Here is a 17,790-nt window from a genome sequence, read left to right as displayed (position 1 = left end):
CTGATATCACCTTGCGGAATATAATGCAGAAAAGCCTGGAGTGTAAGCTAAAGTGGAGTCGACAAGGTTTCAGGTGATCTTGTTCGTTCTCCTCTTCAGCTTGAATAGGAGAACAGAAGCAAGCCGAGGCATGAAGAACAGAAGCTAAGGTGGAGTCGACAAGGTATCATCATCACCTTGCTTCTGTTGTTGATTCGGACAAGAACAGAAGCAAGCCGAGGCACGAAGAAACCCCATGGCATCATCAAATGCGGCTTACCATTTAATCCTTCTCCTCTTCAGCTTGAAGCCATTCTGGATTCCGCGTCCTCATGATCCTCCTCCACTGCAGAGTGTAAACTTGTGGTGGAGAGGAGATGAAGGAAATTGTCATACGTGCTTCACACGAATAGAGCACTATCGTTTATATATAGATCACAAGAGTGCATGGAGTTCAAAGCTTTGATCCCCACCCTAATCGTAGCTTGTTTTCATCCACTGTGCTAATTCTTTAGGATATCCTGCCAAAGAGATTGAAGTTATCGTCTTGCAAGACTTGCAACTCCATGTGTTGACGTCTCATGATAGCTTACCTTCGAATAAATGGATCTCCGGGATATCTTTCGACATGCGTTGTGGCCTAATTTCGATTGACTTAGTCATCACAATAAAATATATTGTCTCAACTAATTTAGCCAAAAAAACAAAAGGAGATTTGTTTTTGTTTCCTTCGATTAACTTAGTCGCTGTTGACTTTCTCATGAGCTACCAACTCGATTTTATAGCTAAATTAGACGTAAAGGTATGGTTCTAATGCTATTTACTCACATCTGATTTATAACATCCGGATAAAATTAATATTACTCGTAAGGGTCGGGTGATTATGCTAGAAATATAATAATGTAAACAATATACTCTTCGTTTTCGTTCGTGACCGTCATTTGGATGATGATATGTGTGAAAGAACTCGCGCCCCTCCTCCCTTACGACAGGAACATGATCCTCTGCCCCTGTCCATCTCAATCTTTGAGAGGGTCACATGAGCCAACTGCATGGTGCATTAATCCTTAGCAACGAGGTTGATCCCCTCAATTTCCCTCTTCGTTTGGGTCATTTATCACAAACGACCTGTCATCCCCCCAAATCATGATTTTGAGAAGGCTCACACACTAGACTACAAAGGGCATTAATCTCAAGACGTGGCCTAGTTTTCCTTTTCAAATGCCTGGCATAGGGGAGCAAATTCCTTTTCACGGTCAACAACATTAAGGAAATAACACTATTATTAACTTCAACCTAAGTATTTTTAACTGGTGGTTTAGGTCAAACAAAATAAATGGGTCAGTTAATCTATCCGAGTCACGATATATAGTCTCCTTGTAAGGGAGAAAGAGATATTTTCTTAGCATCGGTACCATCTGAGAAGCATATCGAGACAAAAGTAAAAAGATAAAACCAAAGAAAAATTAAGAAAAAACTCTTCGATCGTAAGGTCGAAGAGAGACAAAGATAACCATCAGGAAATTATATGGATCCATTCAGTTAGTCTCGACGATTCAGTGCATCAATCCCAAATAAAAGAAAGAAAGAAAAATATTTTAAAGTAAAATCTTAAATATTGATCTAATGAAATTATATTAAAAAAAAATAAGATTTAAAATAATATTTGATATATTTGTATATCTAAAACATCGATGCAAAGTGGAAGTCTGTCGTCCAACATATATTTCCGCTTCTATTCTCGAAAGTCGAAACTACCCTCCACCCTTCCGGTGCAATTACAAATTAACCACGACTCATGCGAGCCGCACCTGCTGCTGTCGCGCCCTCCCGCGGCCCTTTTGCCAACTCCAGCTCTCGATCGATCTAGGGTTTCGTTTCCGCCCCAATTCTCTTAATTGTAGGTCTCTTGCATTCCTGAATCGCGCGGCCCAGCTCCTTCCTTGGAGTACCGCGAGCACTAAGCGATAAGGATACGGCTGCCGGAATCTCCCGGGGGATGGAGATGGAGAGCTCCCGCAGATCCGCCATGGATCGCTCCCGAGAGCCTGGCTCGAAGCGGCCTCGATTGGTGGCGGAGGACGCGGTGGTGAGGGACCGCGTCGCCTTCGACCGGGACCGCCTGATCCCTCCAGCCAGGGCCGGCAACCAGCCGTTGGTTTCTAGGTTGCCTAGGGCTCGCGAGAGGCAGGAAAGGGACGATGCTGCTGCGCCAGTAGGATCGCATCAAGAGCTCGTGGCACAGTACAGGACGGCCCTTGCCGAACTAACTTTCAATTCCAAGCCTATCATCACCAATCTGACCATTATTGCCGGAGAGAGTCTTCACGCCGCGAAGGAAATTGCCGCTGTCATCTGCGCCAATGTCCTCGAGGTGACCTGATGTACTTGAACTCATATAAATCACAAGGTTTTGATCTTTTCTGTGAAATAGATTGTCAAAAGACAAGTTTCTTGATCCTATCATGTGGCGTAGGAGGATGTTGTCCTGTTATGGTGACGCAGTATGATTGTGATCTAGTAAGTGCTTGCAAAAACAGTATTTGGGCCGAGAGACGTTCCCATTACTCAATCCCACCGATGATGACACGATTTCTGTGTAAAAGAAGACCGATCCTCTGACGTCTTCTGATCAAGGCTACTTGTCCACCCAATTAAATAAAGTTGATGTAAATGTTTCCTTGAACCAATTAATCTCGAGGTTATGATCTGCATGCGCAGGTGAAACAAACAAGTGACGCTATTACCCAGCACACTTCTGAGTGAGCAATTGGTTTACTAGGTTGATCGTGATTATGGTTTGTGGTCCACTGAATCGCCAATAAAAATGCAACAATTTCATCAAATGGTTATGTACTTCTTGAGGGACTTACATTTGTTGATGATTTAGTATTGTCTGATGTGGGGTCGTGTTGATGATTTTTACCAACAAAATGGTTTATCAGACGTCCTCGACGGGGTCTGAAGTTGTTGCTTATTTTATCAATACATGCACATGCATTTCTCATATAATAAGCGACCTTGTTGGTTATATTGATGCAGCTTTAGGATTAAAGCTGCAAAAGGATAGGTCTGGAAAATCTAGTTAAAAGATATTTTTATCAATTAAATTCCAATCGGTTTCTTCTCCATCTGGCTTCTCCAATGTGCATATCATGGTCCCTTGTACCTGTTAGATTTGTCCAGCTCGTAAAATGGTTTCACATGGAATCCTACCATGATATGTAACGGATGAGAAGTGCATTTTTTGCTGATGGCTGGTGGGGCACCTTTTCGTTATCATTAAATTTTATTGGTGCGATCTTCTCAAGCGTCAATCAAAATGAATCATCATGAGACTGGGAATCTGTGTGGTTGAGATCGGTTGGGCCAATGGTCTCTGGTGAAATCTCCTGGAATTGATTCAAGCTTAGGATTGGTTGTAATCGACTGGAATCAACTAGGATATGCAACGCCAAACTCCTTGACAGTTCCAAATGATCTTTGAGTTAGAATCACTTTGCCTCAAAAGCTGAAGGTTTGGGGTCAAATTGGCTAATCTTGGACACTATTGGCTGGGATGGCAGATTTTAAACCATTGTATACAGGTTATTTTGGACTGGCTAGGCTTTCAATGAAATCCTTGTGAAGTTTGATCCGATTAATGGCTTAAATATTTTGATCAAGTTTTGCTGTCAGGATTTTGAATCTTGATCAAACTTATCTAAAGGGCTTAGGCTTGAGCAGGCCACACGCTTCATGCTCTGGTCAATGTTGAAGCTGTTGTGCATAGATGTAGTAAAAGTGTATTCTCAATTTAATATGTTCTCGATTACTACTATCTGTGAACAGCACTTGTTCTGATAGATTTAGCAGCATCAGAGTGAATGAGAAAGAAGAATTGGGAGCATCGTAAAAGTTAGTAGATGATAGTAAGCCCATTGTTCTGAGATATTCCATTTTAAATTCTCAATTTATACTCACTAAAAAATGTGAAAACATTGGTTGTTCTAGTTAATTGAAATTAGTCCATATTGATAAAATATGATTTATATGTAACAAATTTGAGGCTCAGACCCATCTTTCATCGAAACACCAATTATGTGCAACATTTCCAGAGTAGGTAAGCAAAGTGTGAATCAGGAAGCATGCCATCCTCGATAACTTGAATTATGTTCCTTTTGTTCTCTCTACCTTATCGTTATCAAAATGTCAATCTCTGTAATCCACATTATTCCCTTAACAATTATCAATATAAATAAATGGCTTCTGTAAACTTTTTTATTTTAGATAGTCATAATTGCTTGTAAAATTCTTCTCCATTTCTTTTCTGTAGTTTTTTATGATCTCCCTGTGTCTTCAGTTCCTTGTCCCTTCTTTACTTATGTATTGTTTTCTTTTCATTATGAAGGAATAACAATGATATATAGTTCCTATGATGATATGCAGGTGGCCACTGAACAAAAGTTACCTTCCCTGTATCTCCTAGATAGTATCGTGAAGAATATTGGAAGAGATTATATCAGATATTTCGCTTCAAGGCTACCTGAGGTGGATTCTGCTGTTGGATTAATATATCCGAAGCTTGCATCATTATTTGCTGTTGTGCATATTTTGGCTTCTGTTCCTTTCACCCTCTCCTTTTTGTCTTGTGTCATTTCATCTTCGAGTTCTTGATCTGTGATCTATGTATTTTTTATTTATAGGTATTCTGCAAGGCCTATAAACAGGTTGATTCTTCTATTCGTCCTAGTATGAGACATCTTTTTGGGACATGGAGAGGAGTGTTCCCCCATGCCTCACTTCAGTTAATTGAAAAAGAACTTGGTTTCCCACCGGTTATCAATGTTTCATCTGGATCTGTATCATCAAAACTTGATTCCCAACCACAACGTCCAGCCCACAGCATTCATGTAAATCCAAAATACTTGGAGGCAAGGCAGAAACTGCATTCCTCAAGGGTAAGCCAGCCACTTATGATTTCAGATATCATGGTTATTGGCTTCCTTCGGCTTTGTACTCTTGTGTTGTTTTAGTGTGTTAATGGTTTCACAATTTATGTTCTGGTCAATGTAAATGTCACTACGATACCATTACACTGTCCATCTGACATGGTTATGTTTGTTGATCAGTGTTCTTGCATTGAGATGTCCAAAATTGTGGAAATTTTCATGGAAATTGCTTAAACTAGTAGGTTACATCGAAAACGAGACTGCAGAAAGTGGTACATGAACTGGTAAAGGATCCTGTGATTTAAATGAATAAAATATGGGTAGTGATTCTTGGATAAATGGGCTATAAATTGTCAATATTAGTTCATAATTTTACTTGTACTAATTGAAAAATGATGTTTCCTTACTGGAAAAAGGAAAAGATATTTATCAAATTAGTTCATGTTGACCTGAGTTAGCCAGATGATTAAGGATCAAAAGAGGTTAAGAAGAAATATTTTCTTGAATTTTACACATGTACTTGTATTGACTATCCATTTTTAGTATCTACTGATCCAAGTTGTACTGTGAGTTTCTGGATATGAACTCATGCATTGTCATTAATGTCCTGCGTCAAAGACGCATGAAAGCTTTTTGAAGATACATCTTTATGTAGGCAGTGTATTGTACCAAAGTGTTCTGCAAATGGACATAGAGATATGCCTCCTACTATGAAAGAGACAAAAGTCTATGTGATACAAAATGCAATAAAGGTTCGACTCTTTTGGTATTGGATCTGGCTGCTTGTTTAGAAGGCTGGGATTAATGGAAAGAATGATCTGATCAATTACTTCTGGGAGAATTGAGAAAGAAAACTAAAATATTATGCTATATTTTGTTAGTCAAGCTTGCTGTACTTGCAATGTTTTGGTATTTAATCAGCCCTATAGAGCTTTCTGGTTTCCATAGCCTTGGACTGTGCTTTTGAGCTTCCTTGACAGTTTAGGAATGAGGCAAAAAAATTGATGTTTATACCTTTGCACCATGCTTAAGATTTCCTGTCCTTTCTTTAGTCATAAACTGCTGTTCTGCGAGTTTATTTTCTCATTATAAGGATTTACGGGTGTTTTCAGACTTTAAAAAGCACATCCAAAGTTTTCGAAATAGATTTTTCTTTACTTTTGAACATGGTATGATCTTTGATCTGGGAATTTGCTCGTCCTTTCTCTTATCTTAGCGTCCCCTTCTCCAAGCAAATACAGGAAAATTAGTCTACTGGGATTTTTTTTTCAGTTCTTAATTAACCTGGTAGACCTGTTAAGCAAGGTTGGAAAACTTGATGAATAGCTTGGTGACTTGGCTGAGCCACATGGTTTTGGGCCAAATAAGTCAAAAAACCAAAATATATGACATAGGTATAAAGATAGAACCCAACTTGGTCCTGGTTTTTCAAGTTATTGCATGACTTGTTGACTGGCCAGGTCAGTGTCAATCGGTGGAGTTGGCACTACCTCTTTTTTTTTTCCCTTTGGTCTCACAACTTCTTTGTCCCTTTCTTTTCCTTGTTTTCTCCTTGTTCACTTTTTCTTAGGAATTTGTTTTTAATTTCTTGTGATGTTCTGGAAACTGATGCATATAGATGCCATTGGCGGTTCGTATTGTTGTTTTGCTTTTTTTTTCTTTCCATTTCCTTTTGTTTTGGTTTTTGACGTTGATGCTACCCCGATCCCCCCCCACACACCCCCCCTTCCTCTTGCCCGTACCGTTTTGATGTTTCATAGTTGGCCTTTTGTTTGACCACACAACAGGATGATTTGTTAACCTCCAGATTTCATTTCAGTTTCTTGCTTTTGTAGTTTGATTTAACAAAGGCTAAGTCTGCAGTATCAATTTTGTGATATATATGTCCTCTTTCTTTCTTTTTTGTCATTTTCAGAGTTTTTCTAGAAAAAGTTATTGAGTTACATTATTATAGGACACCAAATGCTATCTTAAAGTCCCATGCTTTTTCTTTACTTGCTATATGTCCATCATAGGATCACGCATTTTGTATAAGCTTAGTATTCACACGTTTTTATAATAAAGACGGGATTTTGTTTACTTCTTGGACTTAGGCCACATAATAGCTTTTTCTGTTCGTGAACATTTTGTTAGTGAAAAATGAAACACTTTTCACTCAATAATTCAGATATAGCACATGAAATACCGTAACCTCATGGTTGCAAAATGTTAGGCAAATGGCTTATAATTCCTGATTATTTTGATTACAAATAGATTCCTGTATCCTGCACTCTTATATCTGTAACCATCAACTTATAGTTTGAGGTTTTTAGTACTGTTTATTCCTAATGGTGTCCCATTGCATGAGGCTTGCACATCAGATTTTAGATGTTTTGAAGATTGTGTAATTTGGAATGATGCTAATGTTGCATGTTGCATGTTGCATGATGGAGGCGATGAGGGGGAAAATGAGGGAGAGAGAAAGAATTGGGGGTTGTGTTGTCTTGTTCTCCTTTAAAATGTGATGTCTCTACCATTACAGGTTTAATGGACTTGGTCAACATAAGTAAACATGTATGCATATGTGTGCTACGGTTATCATGTAACTTATGGCATGTGAAGATATTTATCATGTTGTTTACTCTTGTCCTAAATAGATGAACGAGCACTAAAAGAATTCTTCTCCATTATATATTTATTGTATTTTCTTGAAGAATTTTTTGTCTATCTACAATCTGAAACTTTTTATTACTCAGTTCTTAGTACCTTCACATATTTTTTGTTATGTTGATATCCGTTTTGTTTGGTGAAGGCCAAGGACATAAGCAATGATGAGGTCAGTGGTGTGGTTAGTACTTTTGATGATGCAGAGAGTTCTGACAAAATTGTTATGGCAGGAAAATCAAGGCAAAGGACAAATCTGCCGACTAAGATGCCTGTATGTTGTTTCTCATAAAGATGCTCGTAAAGCTTTCACATTCTAGAAGTAACTTTGTCTTCTAGTTAAAGATCTATATCTTTTATGCTAATTTAAGTTCTATTTTGCAGAATATGCAACATTCACAACGGGTAACAGTAAACAATGTGATTAATGAGAAAAAAGGACTTAAAGATGCTAGAGATCATGAATATTCTTCTGATATTTCACGAGAGGCAGACCTTGGCATTCTAAGGGTCAGCGAGAGGCTCAAAGACCAAGATGGGCATGGCAAACCATATTATGGCGTTGGTATTACTGCTACTCAGGCACAATTAAGCGAAAGGAATGGTTTTGATGTCAATCATTCTTATGGAACCTATGGGAAATCTGGACCTATGCGAGCTAATAGCCAGCAAACTTCAGTTTGTGACACAGATAGAATGAAATTGGAATCATCTAGAAGTTGGAAGAACTCTGAGGAGGAAGAATATATGTGGGATGCCATAAAAACCCGACCAACAGATTATGGAGGTACCAACAACTCAATCAAAGGTGGAAGGACTAGTAGCAATGCTGACAAGTCCGCTAGCCTGCAAAGAGGAAAGTGGATCCCTCTGGAGACTGAACATGCAAAAACTAACTTGAACACAGTTGATGCCTTCTCTCACTTAGTGGAGATGTCTAAAACCGAAAGCAGAATTCCACTTTTTAAGGTATTCATTGTTTTAATGACTTCAATATTTTCCCTTGGTGCTTGAACTTATTAGTGCATGCTTGCATATTCTTCTTTGCAAAGTGAAACAGTTCCTTTCAGCTTGGCAGGATGCTAGAAGTTTATGCACTATTTATATCTTATATTAGATACCGCATGTAGTTTTGTTGATGTTATGGTCTGCAACTTGAATGTTTCTTTTAGAATATGGATCCTTTGTAATTCTGAGCTGTTCCAAATTGAATGTTCAGTGTGTTATCAGGTAAGAAATCTTAGTTGGAACTTATTTATGTTCTTGCTAATGGTGATATGTTCACTTTTATTGAAATACTTGTATTTGTCAGATAGATTCAACTTCAAGCTTGTCAAATAAATGCTTACACCATTGAAATGTATAGGCTAATGATATTCATATTATGCAGGACCTTGGTGAGCACATTTTGCCATCTCGTGCCAAGCATGAGACTGATTCGGTGTTAAAGACCTCTTCAAATTCACTATTACAACAAAGGGCTTCATCAGAAAATTCCTCATCCTTCTGGTCTCGCCGTGATGTACCAGCATCAGAGGTTGGAATAAATGACAAAAGCTCAAGAGTTGGTCAACAATTAATCCCTTCTGGTGGTGGTTTATCTACACATGATAATTCATCTTTGCCTCTGCCTGGGCTGCAATCTTCTGTGCTATCTTCAAGATTGAGCCCTCATGCTAATACCCCAGTGCCAGGTGCAACTTCTGAACAGCAAAGGCAGCATCTTTCACAGCCTCCTCTATCGCTGTCTTCTCATTTACCTCCTCCAGAACCCATTCAACATCTAAAGCCACACAACATAACGGATCAAAATCATCTGTTGTTTAATTCATTATCTCAAGTGGGTCGGAAGCCTTTACAGCCGGTAGGGTCCCTGGATATCTTTCCAGTGAAGAATCGTGCTCAGCCATTTGATAGTTTATCAGGCTCAATAGAGTCCCAATCAGATACTTCTCGGCAGCTTGAAGGCTTACTTGATTCTGCTACTTCAGCATCCTTAAATCATCTTCCTTTGATAAAGCAATCACGACATAATCTATCCCAACAACAGGCAGAAACTCAGCCTTTGTCTCGAACTGAAGCCCAGACCCAACCTTCCCTTAAGATCAAAACCCAGTCTCAACCTTCCCATCAAACTGAGAAACTGCCACCTCTGCCCATGGATCTTGGAATTCATCAGACTGGAAAAGACTCTGGCAGAAGCATGAGCCATGCAAATAATCCTGTTGTGGAAGCCTCAAGTCAGCCTAGCACAAGTAGTTTGTTGGCTGCTATCATGAAGAGCGGTCTATTTTCGAATAATTCAGTCAGCAACTTTCAGAAGATGAGTGTACAACCTCCTTTGCCATTTGGACCTCCTCCTATCCAGGTTTTCACATCAGCTGTTCCTTTAAGTACTCCCTTAACATTTACACCTGCTTTTGCCCTTGGGAGCATACCAGATTTAAAACCACCACATTCAGGAGATGTGATACCTCCTCTACCACCTGGGCCTCCGCCTTCCTCATCCTCGGTTGATGTTAATTCAGAGAACTCCAAGACGTCTGGGCCCACCCTGAGTCCACTTTCTGGTATTCTGAGTTCATTAGTTGCAAAAGGTTTAATAGCCTCACCACCAACCGTGTTGACAACTACATCCGCAGCTCAGCTGCCTGATAAGGTCCGAGATCAATGCACTAACAATAGTTTTGAGCAAGTTTCTTTAAGCTTGACTACTCCAGGTGTTGCTCCACCTTTGGAAGACCAGCCTGCTGCATCAGTATCCACTGCAAGTGCTGCACTAGTACAATCCAGTGCAACTGAATTGAAGGAGCATTTAGGCACTGAGTTCAAATCTGAAATCATTCGTGGATCTCATCCTTCAGTTGTCAGAAGCCTATTTGATGACCTAAAGCTTCAATGCCACAAATGTGGTCTAAGGTTCAGACTCCAAGAGCAGCTCCAATGGCATTTAGATTGGCATGTCTCCAAGGAGTCTGAAACAAGTAATTTTAACCAAAGGTCTAGAAAATGGTTTTCAGACATGAGATATCAGCAATCTTCCTCAGAGGTGGCAATATCGCTGGAGGAAGTTGGTTCATCTGAAAAGGATTCTGAACTGATGGTTCCTGCTGATGAGAGCCAAAGCATATGTGCATTATGCGGAGAACCATTTGAAGATATTTACTCTGAAGTACGGGATGAATGGATGTATAAAGGGACTGTTTATTTGGATCTATCAAAGAAGCAAGACGATGCAAGCAACACGAACGGCACTCCTGGCCAGCTTCTGATTGTGCATGCTCACTGTATGTCACAGAGGTTTTGCCATAACATGGATGTCGCCGAGCATGATAAAGTGGACCAAACACATGTGCCAATTGGACTATTTTGAACTCAAATTGGTTGTTCTTGGTTCTGTTGGTAAGCTGCTTTCTCTGGCCTGTCATTTCTGAATATTCTGCATTAGATCTGCAAATACTATGACCGTATGTAAGCAAATTGCTTATTCGACTTAAAATGTGGATTAACTTTGTCCTGAACGTTGTTCCAGATATTGCCGCATTTGCTCTTTCTGCTCGGGCATATACTTCAGCAGTTACGACAATGCTAACAGGATGACATGCTGCATTCTTCATGCTAGAATCGCTCCCTCGGTGTTGCACTGATTGGAAAAGCTCTCCAACAGCAGAGGTGGTGGTGCCGATACAGACGTATAAAGGGAAAAACAAATACCAGCTTCACGCTTCATTTGCAAGTCACGGGAAGCAGATCGTCCCCATTTGAGGGATCATGCCAAACACCATCCTCGTGCCGTCACAGCTCTTGTTATAGTGCATTAAAATTAGCAATTCACGGTATTTCTATTCGTCTGTAATCAATCCCTGTCTTACCGAGAATTTTGACGAGAGAATGGGAATTTTCTGTCCCTTGTGTGTTGGTGGCCTGTTTGCCTCTCTGCATGTAAATCTCCTTCAAGCGGATTACACTTACGATTGCGTTCATCAGTATACTATGCTTTGTCACGCAGTGCTGGATGTGTCTTCTCTTGCACGTTCCCACCGCTTGCACTGTTATCACACTGCTGTTATGCCAATATTTGCAAACGACGTCAGTTATTTTAGGAATATCTCACAAGTGAATGACAACGCCCGTATCAATTTCTTGCATTCCTGTCGTCAGTTCATATAAAGTTTTAAGTACTACTCCCTGCGTTGCTTTAATTTACTGACCAATAGTATCTTAACCCAAACATCATTGGTTTAATCGAAGATAACTCTGTTAATTTACTGACCGACCGACCGACAGTATCTTATCTTAACCCGGTCTGCCACGACAAACATCATCATTGGTTTAATCAATGATAACTCCGCCACATCATATGTTGTTCGTCTCAAAAAAAAAAAAAAAAAACAGAACTACATGTTCTTACAATCTAATTCAGCAGTATGATCAAATTGAAAAGGTCGAAACTGTGACGTGATATCAATGAAAGGAGTGTTTCTTCTGAGGCCGGCGGTTGTTGACGGTTGGCAGTTGGATGGTGCATTCACCACGCAAGAGACCACCTGATCGAACACATAAAAAACCCATTTAGGATTGAAGATACAAAACTTCATCCAACAAATTTTAATAACTAAAATTTTAAATCCTGCTTAATAAATATTAAGGGTTTGAAACCTAAACCTCACTCCAAAATTTTGAAGGTGTCAATTACAATAAAAAGAAAAAAAAGAAAAAGAAGAAGCATCCCACACAACCATTGGAAGAGCAGCTTAAACAGGGATCTGCTCTCAAGAACCATTTTATCAATAAAAAGAAGATACTGCCTCTGTATACACACTCAATTAACAAACATCAAACCATCATGTACGATCCTAAACAGCAAGCATGAATGACTGATCACCTTCGATCACAATATTGTAATATACTGTGATATCGATAGGCAATCATATTCGACCAACCACCGTCATTATCAGATGTACCACAACATCATAATATACTGTGACATCGATAGATAGGCAATCAATCGTATTGACCAAACACCATCATTATCAGACGTACCACAATATCATAATATACTGTGCTATCGATGGGCAAATCATATTCGACCAACCACCATCATTATCAGATGTACCACAATATCGTAATATACTGTGATGTCGATAGGCAATCATATTCGACCAACCACCTTCATACTACAAGTTCCAAACGCTACATGGCAGCTTTTACATACTGTTAAACACCACAACTAAGCTAACAAGGTTCCATTAGATTCTGAAAAGTAGAAGGCACCCTAGACTGAAACTCGAGAAACTTTATTTGGACACCCTGCCTCTGATGCAGACTCTGGTGAATTCACTGGCATGTTATCGCCCCTGTCCTGAAAATGAAGTTCATATAAGCAACAAAGTGATGAATTGAAGCCCACAAGGAGCAGGAACACCTGGACCTGCAAAACTTGTCGAAAAGATAAGCTCATTGAATCTTAAAGATAAATTAAACCAGCCAAAAGGAGAAAAGCAACATGGTATAAAACCAAGTGCTCGTTACTCAATCAAGTAGCAAAGCAAGCATGTAAAAGAAAAAAAATTCTACCTGACAAAAAATCCTTTGATTATTCGAGTATCATGATAAAGGATGCTTGTTAGTCCAAAGGTTCTCAGAAGCCTGGTGTTTATAAAAAAAATAATTGCAATTTTTTGTTTTACCTCAATTGCTGAAATCAATTGATGGTTAGAACTGGTTTTTGGTTTTGCGTTTACTTCTATCTTAACAGGACTTATAGGCCATATGCTGCTAAACTTAATATATGAGTGAATGCTTAAATGATAAGTAAAATATGGGATGAATGCTTAAATGATGAGTACTATCCTGGGTATCCCCTGCCATAGCCATAATACCTAAAAGACACATTTAGTCAAATAAAAATCGATAATGCAGGCAAGCAGGTGATTGTGTTGTGAAATTCTCTAGACACAAGGTTTTTAGTTTTTTATATTCCACTGAACAGGACTTTGAACCTGCACACCACCTGCACAGTGGAAAATGGACTGTGAGCTTTACTTTTTGTGAATAAGTAGCTATCCAAAGACGCATCTTTCTCTACGACTGAATGAACAAAGCCAAAGAAGCAAAGTACGAACCAGAAAACCATAGATATCAATGACCTCATTCTTCTTGATCATGCTGCTGCTGACCATTCTGTGTGTATTCATTGTTCTTTCTAGCAGCATCTGCCTGCTCCCTTTCCCTGTTCCACTGCTCAATTTTGGCCCTTCGCTCGGCGCTTCCTTCTCTGACAGGACTTCTATTCCTTCTTCCTGCAGGGCTCCTGCTGCGGTTCCTCTTACGACCTGGGCTTCGGCTTCGAGGTTTTCTGCCTCGTTCTTCAATATACTGATCCCTGTCACCATGACGCTTGCCATGGCTACGGTTTACATGACGGTCTTCAAAGTTTCGCTGTCGATAGGGGCTTCGGCTTCTACTACGGCTTCTTTGCCTCCTCCTATATCTCCCAAATAATTTTCGTCTCAACTCCCTGGCAATAATTGAAAATTTTGTTAGAAAAGCAACTCAAAATAATAAAAGTACAAAGATGTCAGACAATAATAATAGAATATACCTGCTAATTTGTTTCAAATGCATAAAATTGCAGTATCCACCTCGGTTGCAGGTGTTCTCTTCATACTGCCTACATGTAGCCTCACGAAAATCGGTAACTGGAGAGAAATCGACAATAATTGGACGTCCTGCAAATACAACTCCATTTAAGAACTAAAAACAGGAATTAGACAACAGAAACAATAGCAACTAAGTTATGAACCAAGAACTTTATCAAAGATAAACCTTAATGTCACAAAAAGGCCTAGCATACAATGGAACACCAAAGCAAACAAACACAACCTGCATAAAACCTTCCTGTCAAGTTGCGAAGCGCATTTGCAGCATGCTCTTCCTCCCTGAACTGAACATAAACATTACCAACCTGTAAATGAAACAAAGAGGTGTGAGATAATGGTTTAAATATAGCATAAATTAAAACAATCATCATATTCAGATGTTGAGTACCATGTGATCAGCCAGATTGTCACAAACATTCAGGCTTTCAATCTCTCCATATTTGCTTAACTCCTCAAAAAGATCCTCATAAAAATTCTGTCAACACAGCTTCATTAAAATCACATATTGCAACTAAATGACACAAATAACTGAAATCATTAACAATAACATCAAAAGTAACAAAATATGTCATTAAACAACTTTATTTAATCTCTAGAGATGCCTTTTTTTTCTTTCTCGAAATATCATAACATGCAAACCAATGCTTGAAATGTTAAGACATGCTTGCTTATTCAAACTTCTATGATAAGGCTACAAAAACCAGCTCAATGAAACTGTAAAAACATGCAAGAAAATACAAGATTAAGCTATTTACTTATTTGGTAGGATAAGCCCCATTTAAGATTTTATACATGGAGTTATTTTCACAGCCCAACCTAATGGATAACTGACTGGTTACTTTCATTGAGCCTAAACTACTAGCCCAAAATGCTTAGGCCAAAATTAATAGTAGTACACCTATCACCATTATAAGTCAGCCTTTGTCTTTTGTCCACTTCAATATGGGACTAGATCAAAGTGTTGTAATCTCCCCCTAGTTAAAGGCTTGACGCCCTTATCAACGCCCAACATAGTATAGAATCAAACCCCATAAGAGGGCACATGAGACTTAGCCCAATGGTGGCTCCACATCATGACATACTCCCCAGCCCTGTCCACGAATAGACCTTTCCTACTCGAGCCTCTCATCATTGTCTGAGCCCAACCTAACGGGATAACAAGCCTATTAGCTTCATTGGGCCTAAACCATTGGCTCAAAATACTTAAACCCAAGTTTCAATGGCTAAATGAGAATGTTATAATCTCTCTAATATGAAGCTTAGCCCAATGATGGCTTCACATCATGACGTGCTCTCCGACCACATCTATGGCCTGACGAGATAACTAATATATTAACTTCAGTGAGCCTAAACTGCTAGCTCATATAAGTCAATCTTAATCTTTACCCACTTTCGATGTGGGACTAAATCAAGATGTTACAATTGTGAAAAGTAAAATTTAACACAAAAAATCGAACATCTAAATCTAATCTCTACATATAAATCCTCAATGTTTATTCATGAGAAGAACTAGATAATATCCAGGATGATATAGGAAGTGATGGTTGCTAACCTTCTGAAGCCAATTACTAACCATCTAATCTTTTCATCAAAAGAATTTTAAAAAGTCAAAGCAAGGGAAGCCAAGCCGGTGAGTAAGAAGGGCAATTGATGATGTGCTAGGGTTCAATCGGGATAGGTGGTATTTAACATCGAAATCCTCCCTATAACCATGAGGAAGACGGATTCCGAAGGTTCCTAATACCCTGACAAGCGAACACCGGGTTAAATTCCAGAGGTTCCCTGACACCTTCGCACGTGACCACTTAATCCAACATGCGAATGGTATATCCGACGAATTAAAAAAAAAAAAAACACATGTTCGATCGTGTAGAGATGAATCCATGTCCGACACATGTTGGACCCGGGTACATCACCCAAATTACCGTGTCTGTGCTTCCCAGCATTGAAGTAGTCATAACACTTATCACATCTATCTGTAACATTTAAATGTCACTTCTTGTCTAAGTTTTATCTTAAAATATTTGCTACTGTAACTACTAACTTCAACATCACTGCCTTATTTTTAAAATTTTTTATTTAGTACTATTCCCCTTTCCTCCTAATTTTGCACATGTATTCCTCTTGTTAGGTGATTAGAGATAACATAATATCTATTGTTGTGACTGAACATATGAGGAAACAGATATGACAGGGAAATCTAAGACCACTTCCATTATTACAATGCAACCTAGACAGAAACATAATCCAACTGGACACCAATCAAAACCAGCCAAGATCTATCCTGAATTGTTCCGAAATCAGCCTGCTTTGGCCATGAATTAGGCTGGTAACATCTAACATCGATTCAGAATGTAATATGCTGAGCCAGCTTATGAGTCTCCAATGGATGACGTGGCAATCCATGTGCATCTTGTGGGTGACTCAAACAATACAGGCAGAAGATTTTATGTATAGAGAGATCAGTAATCATATACAAAAAGGAGTTATAAATGTAAGGCGTGAAAAAGACAATTTACCTTGTTCACAAGAGGACTCCTATGGCACTTGGGAGAAGGGAAAGTAAGTTCTATTTTAGTTGAGAAGGAATATACTATTGAACTTCAATAAGTATCTTCATAATGCAAACATGAGAGGAGAGGGGGCGGTGTTCCATGGTAGTACATACCCATGATTGTATGCTATTTTCATGTGTTATATAACGAGCAAAAGTTACTAAAGAAGTTCAAAATCCAAGTGAAAGATTTTGAGACTAGTATCCCTAAAGATAAACAGAAGTCTAAGTGCTAAAGCTCATGCTTCAACTATTGCTCTCTCTCATTTGCAATAACAAAAATAATTAATTAGTGATACACCTAGTTGTTATTTCTATTCGGCAGCTTCTCCCCTCCCTGAATTGAGGTAATGCTGAGAGGCACAACTCCAACATTCATAAGATAGTTGCAGCAAGTAAGTTTGGAGAACACGATCAGTCTTTTCGAGGTATATGGAATAGCATCGCTTCGTGAAACATATACCTGATAACTACGAGATTAGAAAGACCCCAACGAATATTACTACCACAAAGAAATCAACATAAACAAGTTTATTTTTTGAAATCGGATAATATTTTTGGACACGCCTGCCTGGACCTACATAAATCATAGCCAATATCTAAGAAGAAGAAGAAGAAGAAGAAGAAGAAGAAGAAGAAGAAAATGATGATGATGATGATAATGTTTAGGACCTCGAAGTGCTCCTGGATCTGGCGGGGGTCCATAGGCTGGCCCTGAGAGTCAAGTCCGGGGGTGATAGCGTTGTCAAGGCGCTGGTACATGTTCGAGAGGAGGAGGGTGGGGCTGATGCTGGGCTTCGTGTGTAGTCGCGAGCACCGGTCGCCGTGCCTACACGCTCCGATCTTGAAGTAGAAGGGGCAATTCACCCGGTCCTTCTCCGTCCCAAAGATCGAAGCCAGGTGCTCCGCCATCGCCTCAAGACCACTCCACTCTGAGAAAAGAAGAAGAGGCAGGGAGGCAACCCTAGCGATCGGCGACGAGAAGAGACGAGCGGAATCGATTTAGGGCATCCAAAGGAAA

General features: G+C 39.4%; 2 protein-coding genes across 6 annotated transcripts; one reads left to right on the top strand and one right to left on the bottom strand.

Annotated features, from left to right (window-relative positions):
- Positions 1-1,790: 1,790 nt before the first annotated feature.
- On the top strand, positions 1,791-11,561 carry LOC135627018 (polyadenylation and cleavage factor homolog 4-like). The gene is made up of 7 exons (XM_065132925.1): positions 1,791-2,353; positions 4,408-4,509; positions 4,665-4,919; positions 7,702-7,827; positions 7,938-8,522; positions 8,944-10,955; positions 11,086-11,561. The coding sequence occupies exons 1-6, from the start codon at positions 1,979-1,981 to the stop codon at positions 10,924-10,926; spliced, it is 3,426 nt and encodes a 1,141-aa protein (XP_064988997.1). The 5' UTR covers positions 1,791-1,978; the 3' UTR covers positions 10,927-10,955; positions 11,086-11,561.
- A 1,050-nt stretch (positions 11,562-12,611) lies between these two features.
- On the bottom strand, positions 12,612-17,771 carry LOC135627019 (splicing factor U2af small subunit B-like). Of its 5 annotated transcripts, none has more exons than XM_065132927.1 (6): positions 17,442-17,771; positions 14,604-14,690; positions 14,439-14,520; positions 14,158-14,284; positions 13,679-14,073; positions 12,612-13,566 (listed from the first exon to the last, which is right to left on the bottom strand). In XM_065132927.1, exons 1-5 carry the CDS (start codon positions 17,679-17,681, stop codon positions 13,704-13,706), a joined length of 906 nt encoding a protein of 301 aa, XP_064988999.1. In that variant the 5' UTR covers positions 17,682-17,771; the 3' UTR covers positions 12,612-13,566; positions 13,679-13,703. The 5 variants fall into 5 exon arrangements, with proteins under 5 accessions (XP_064988999.1, XP_064989001.1, XP_064988998.1 ...); XM_065132929.1 differs by having other exon boundaries at positions 12,612-12,984; XM_065132926.1 differs by having other exon boundaries at positions 12,612-12,915.
- Between the last annotated feature and the right edge of the window lie 19 nt (positions 17,772-17,790).

This window comes from Musa acuminata, chromosome BXJ2-11 (genome assembly GCF_036884655.1).
Source record: "Musa acuminata AAA Group cultivar baxijiao chromosome BXJ2-11, Cavendish_Baxijiao_AAA, whole genome shotgun sequence".
NCBI classification, from domain to species: domain Eukaryota; kingdom Viridiplantae; phylum Streptophyta; class Magnoliopsida; order Zingiberales; family Musaceae; genus Musa; species Musa acuminata.
This window is presented reverse-complemented; position numbering and strand designations above follow the sequence as displayed.

Bases quoted from the DNA above. Each gene is read 5' to 3' on its own strand.
- LOC135627018 (XM_065132925.1), top strand. From the start codon at position 1,979: ATGGAGATGGAGAGCTCCCGCAGATCCGCCATGGATCGCTCCCGAGAG. The intron at 4,510-4,664 runs GTGGATTCTGCT...TTTTATTTATAG, and splicing joins TCGCTTCAAGGCTACCTGAG to GTATTCTGCAAGGCCTATAA. The intron at 4,920-7,701 runs GTAAGCCAGCCA...TGTTTGGTGAAG, and splicing joins AGAAACTGCATTCCTCAAGG to GCCAAGGACATAAGCAATGA.
- LOC135627019 (XM_065132927.1), bottom strand. From the start codon at position 17,681: ATGGCGGAGCACCTGGCTTCGATCTTTGGGACGGAGAAGGACCGGGTG. The intron at 14,521-14,603 runs GTACTCAACATC...TTTCATTTACAG, and splicing joins ACAATCTGGCTGATCACATG to GTTGGTAATGTTTATGTTCA. The intron at 14,285-14,438 runs GTTGTGTTTGTT...TTGTATTTGCAG, and splicing joins GACAGGAAGGTTTTATGCAG to GACGTCCAATTATTGTCGAT.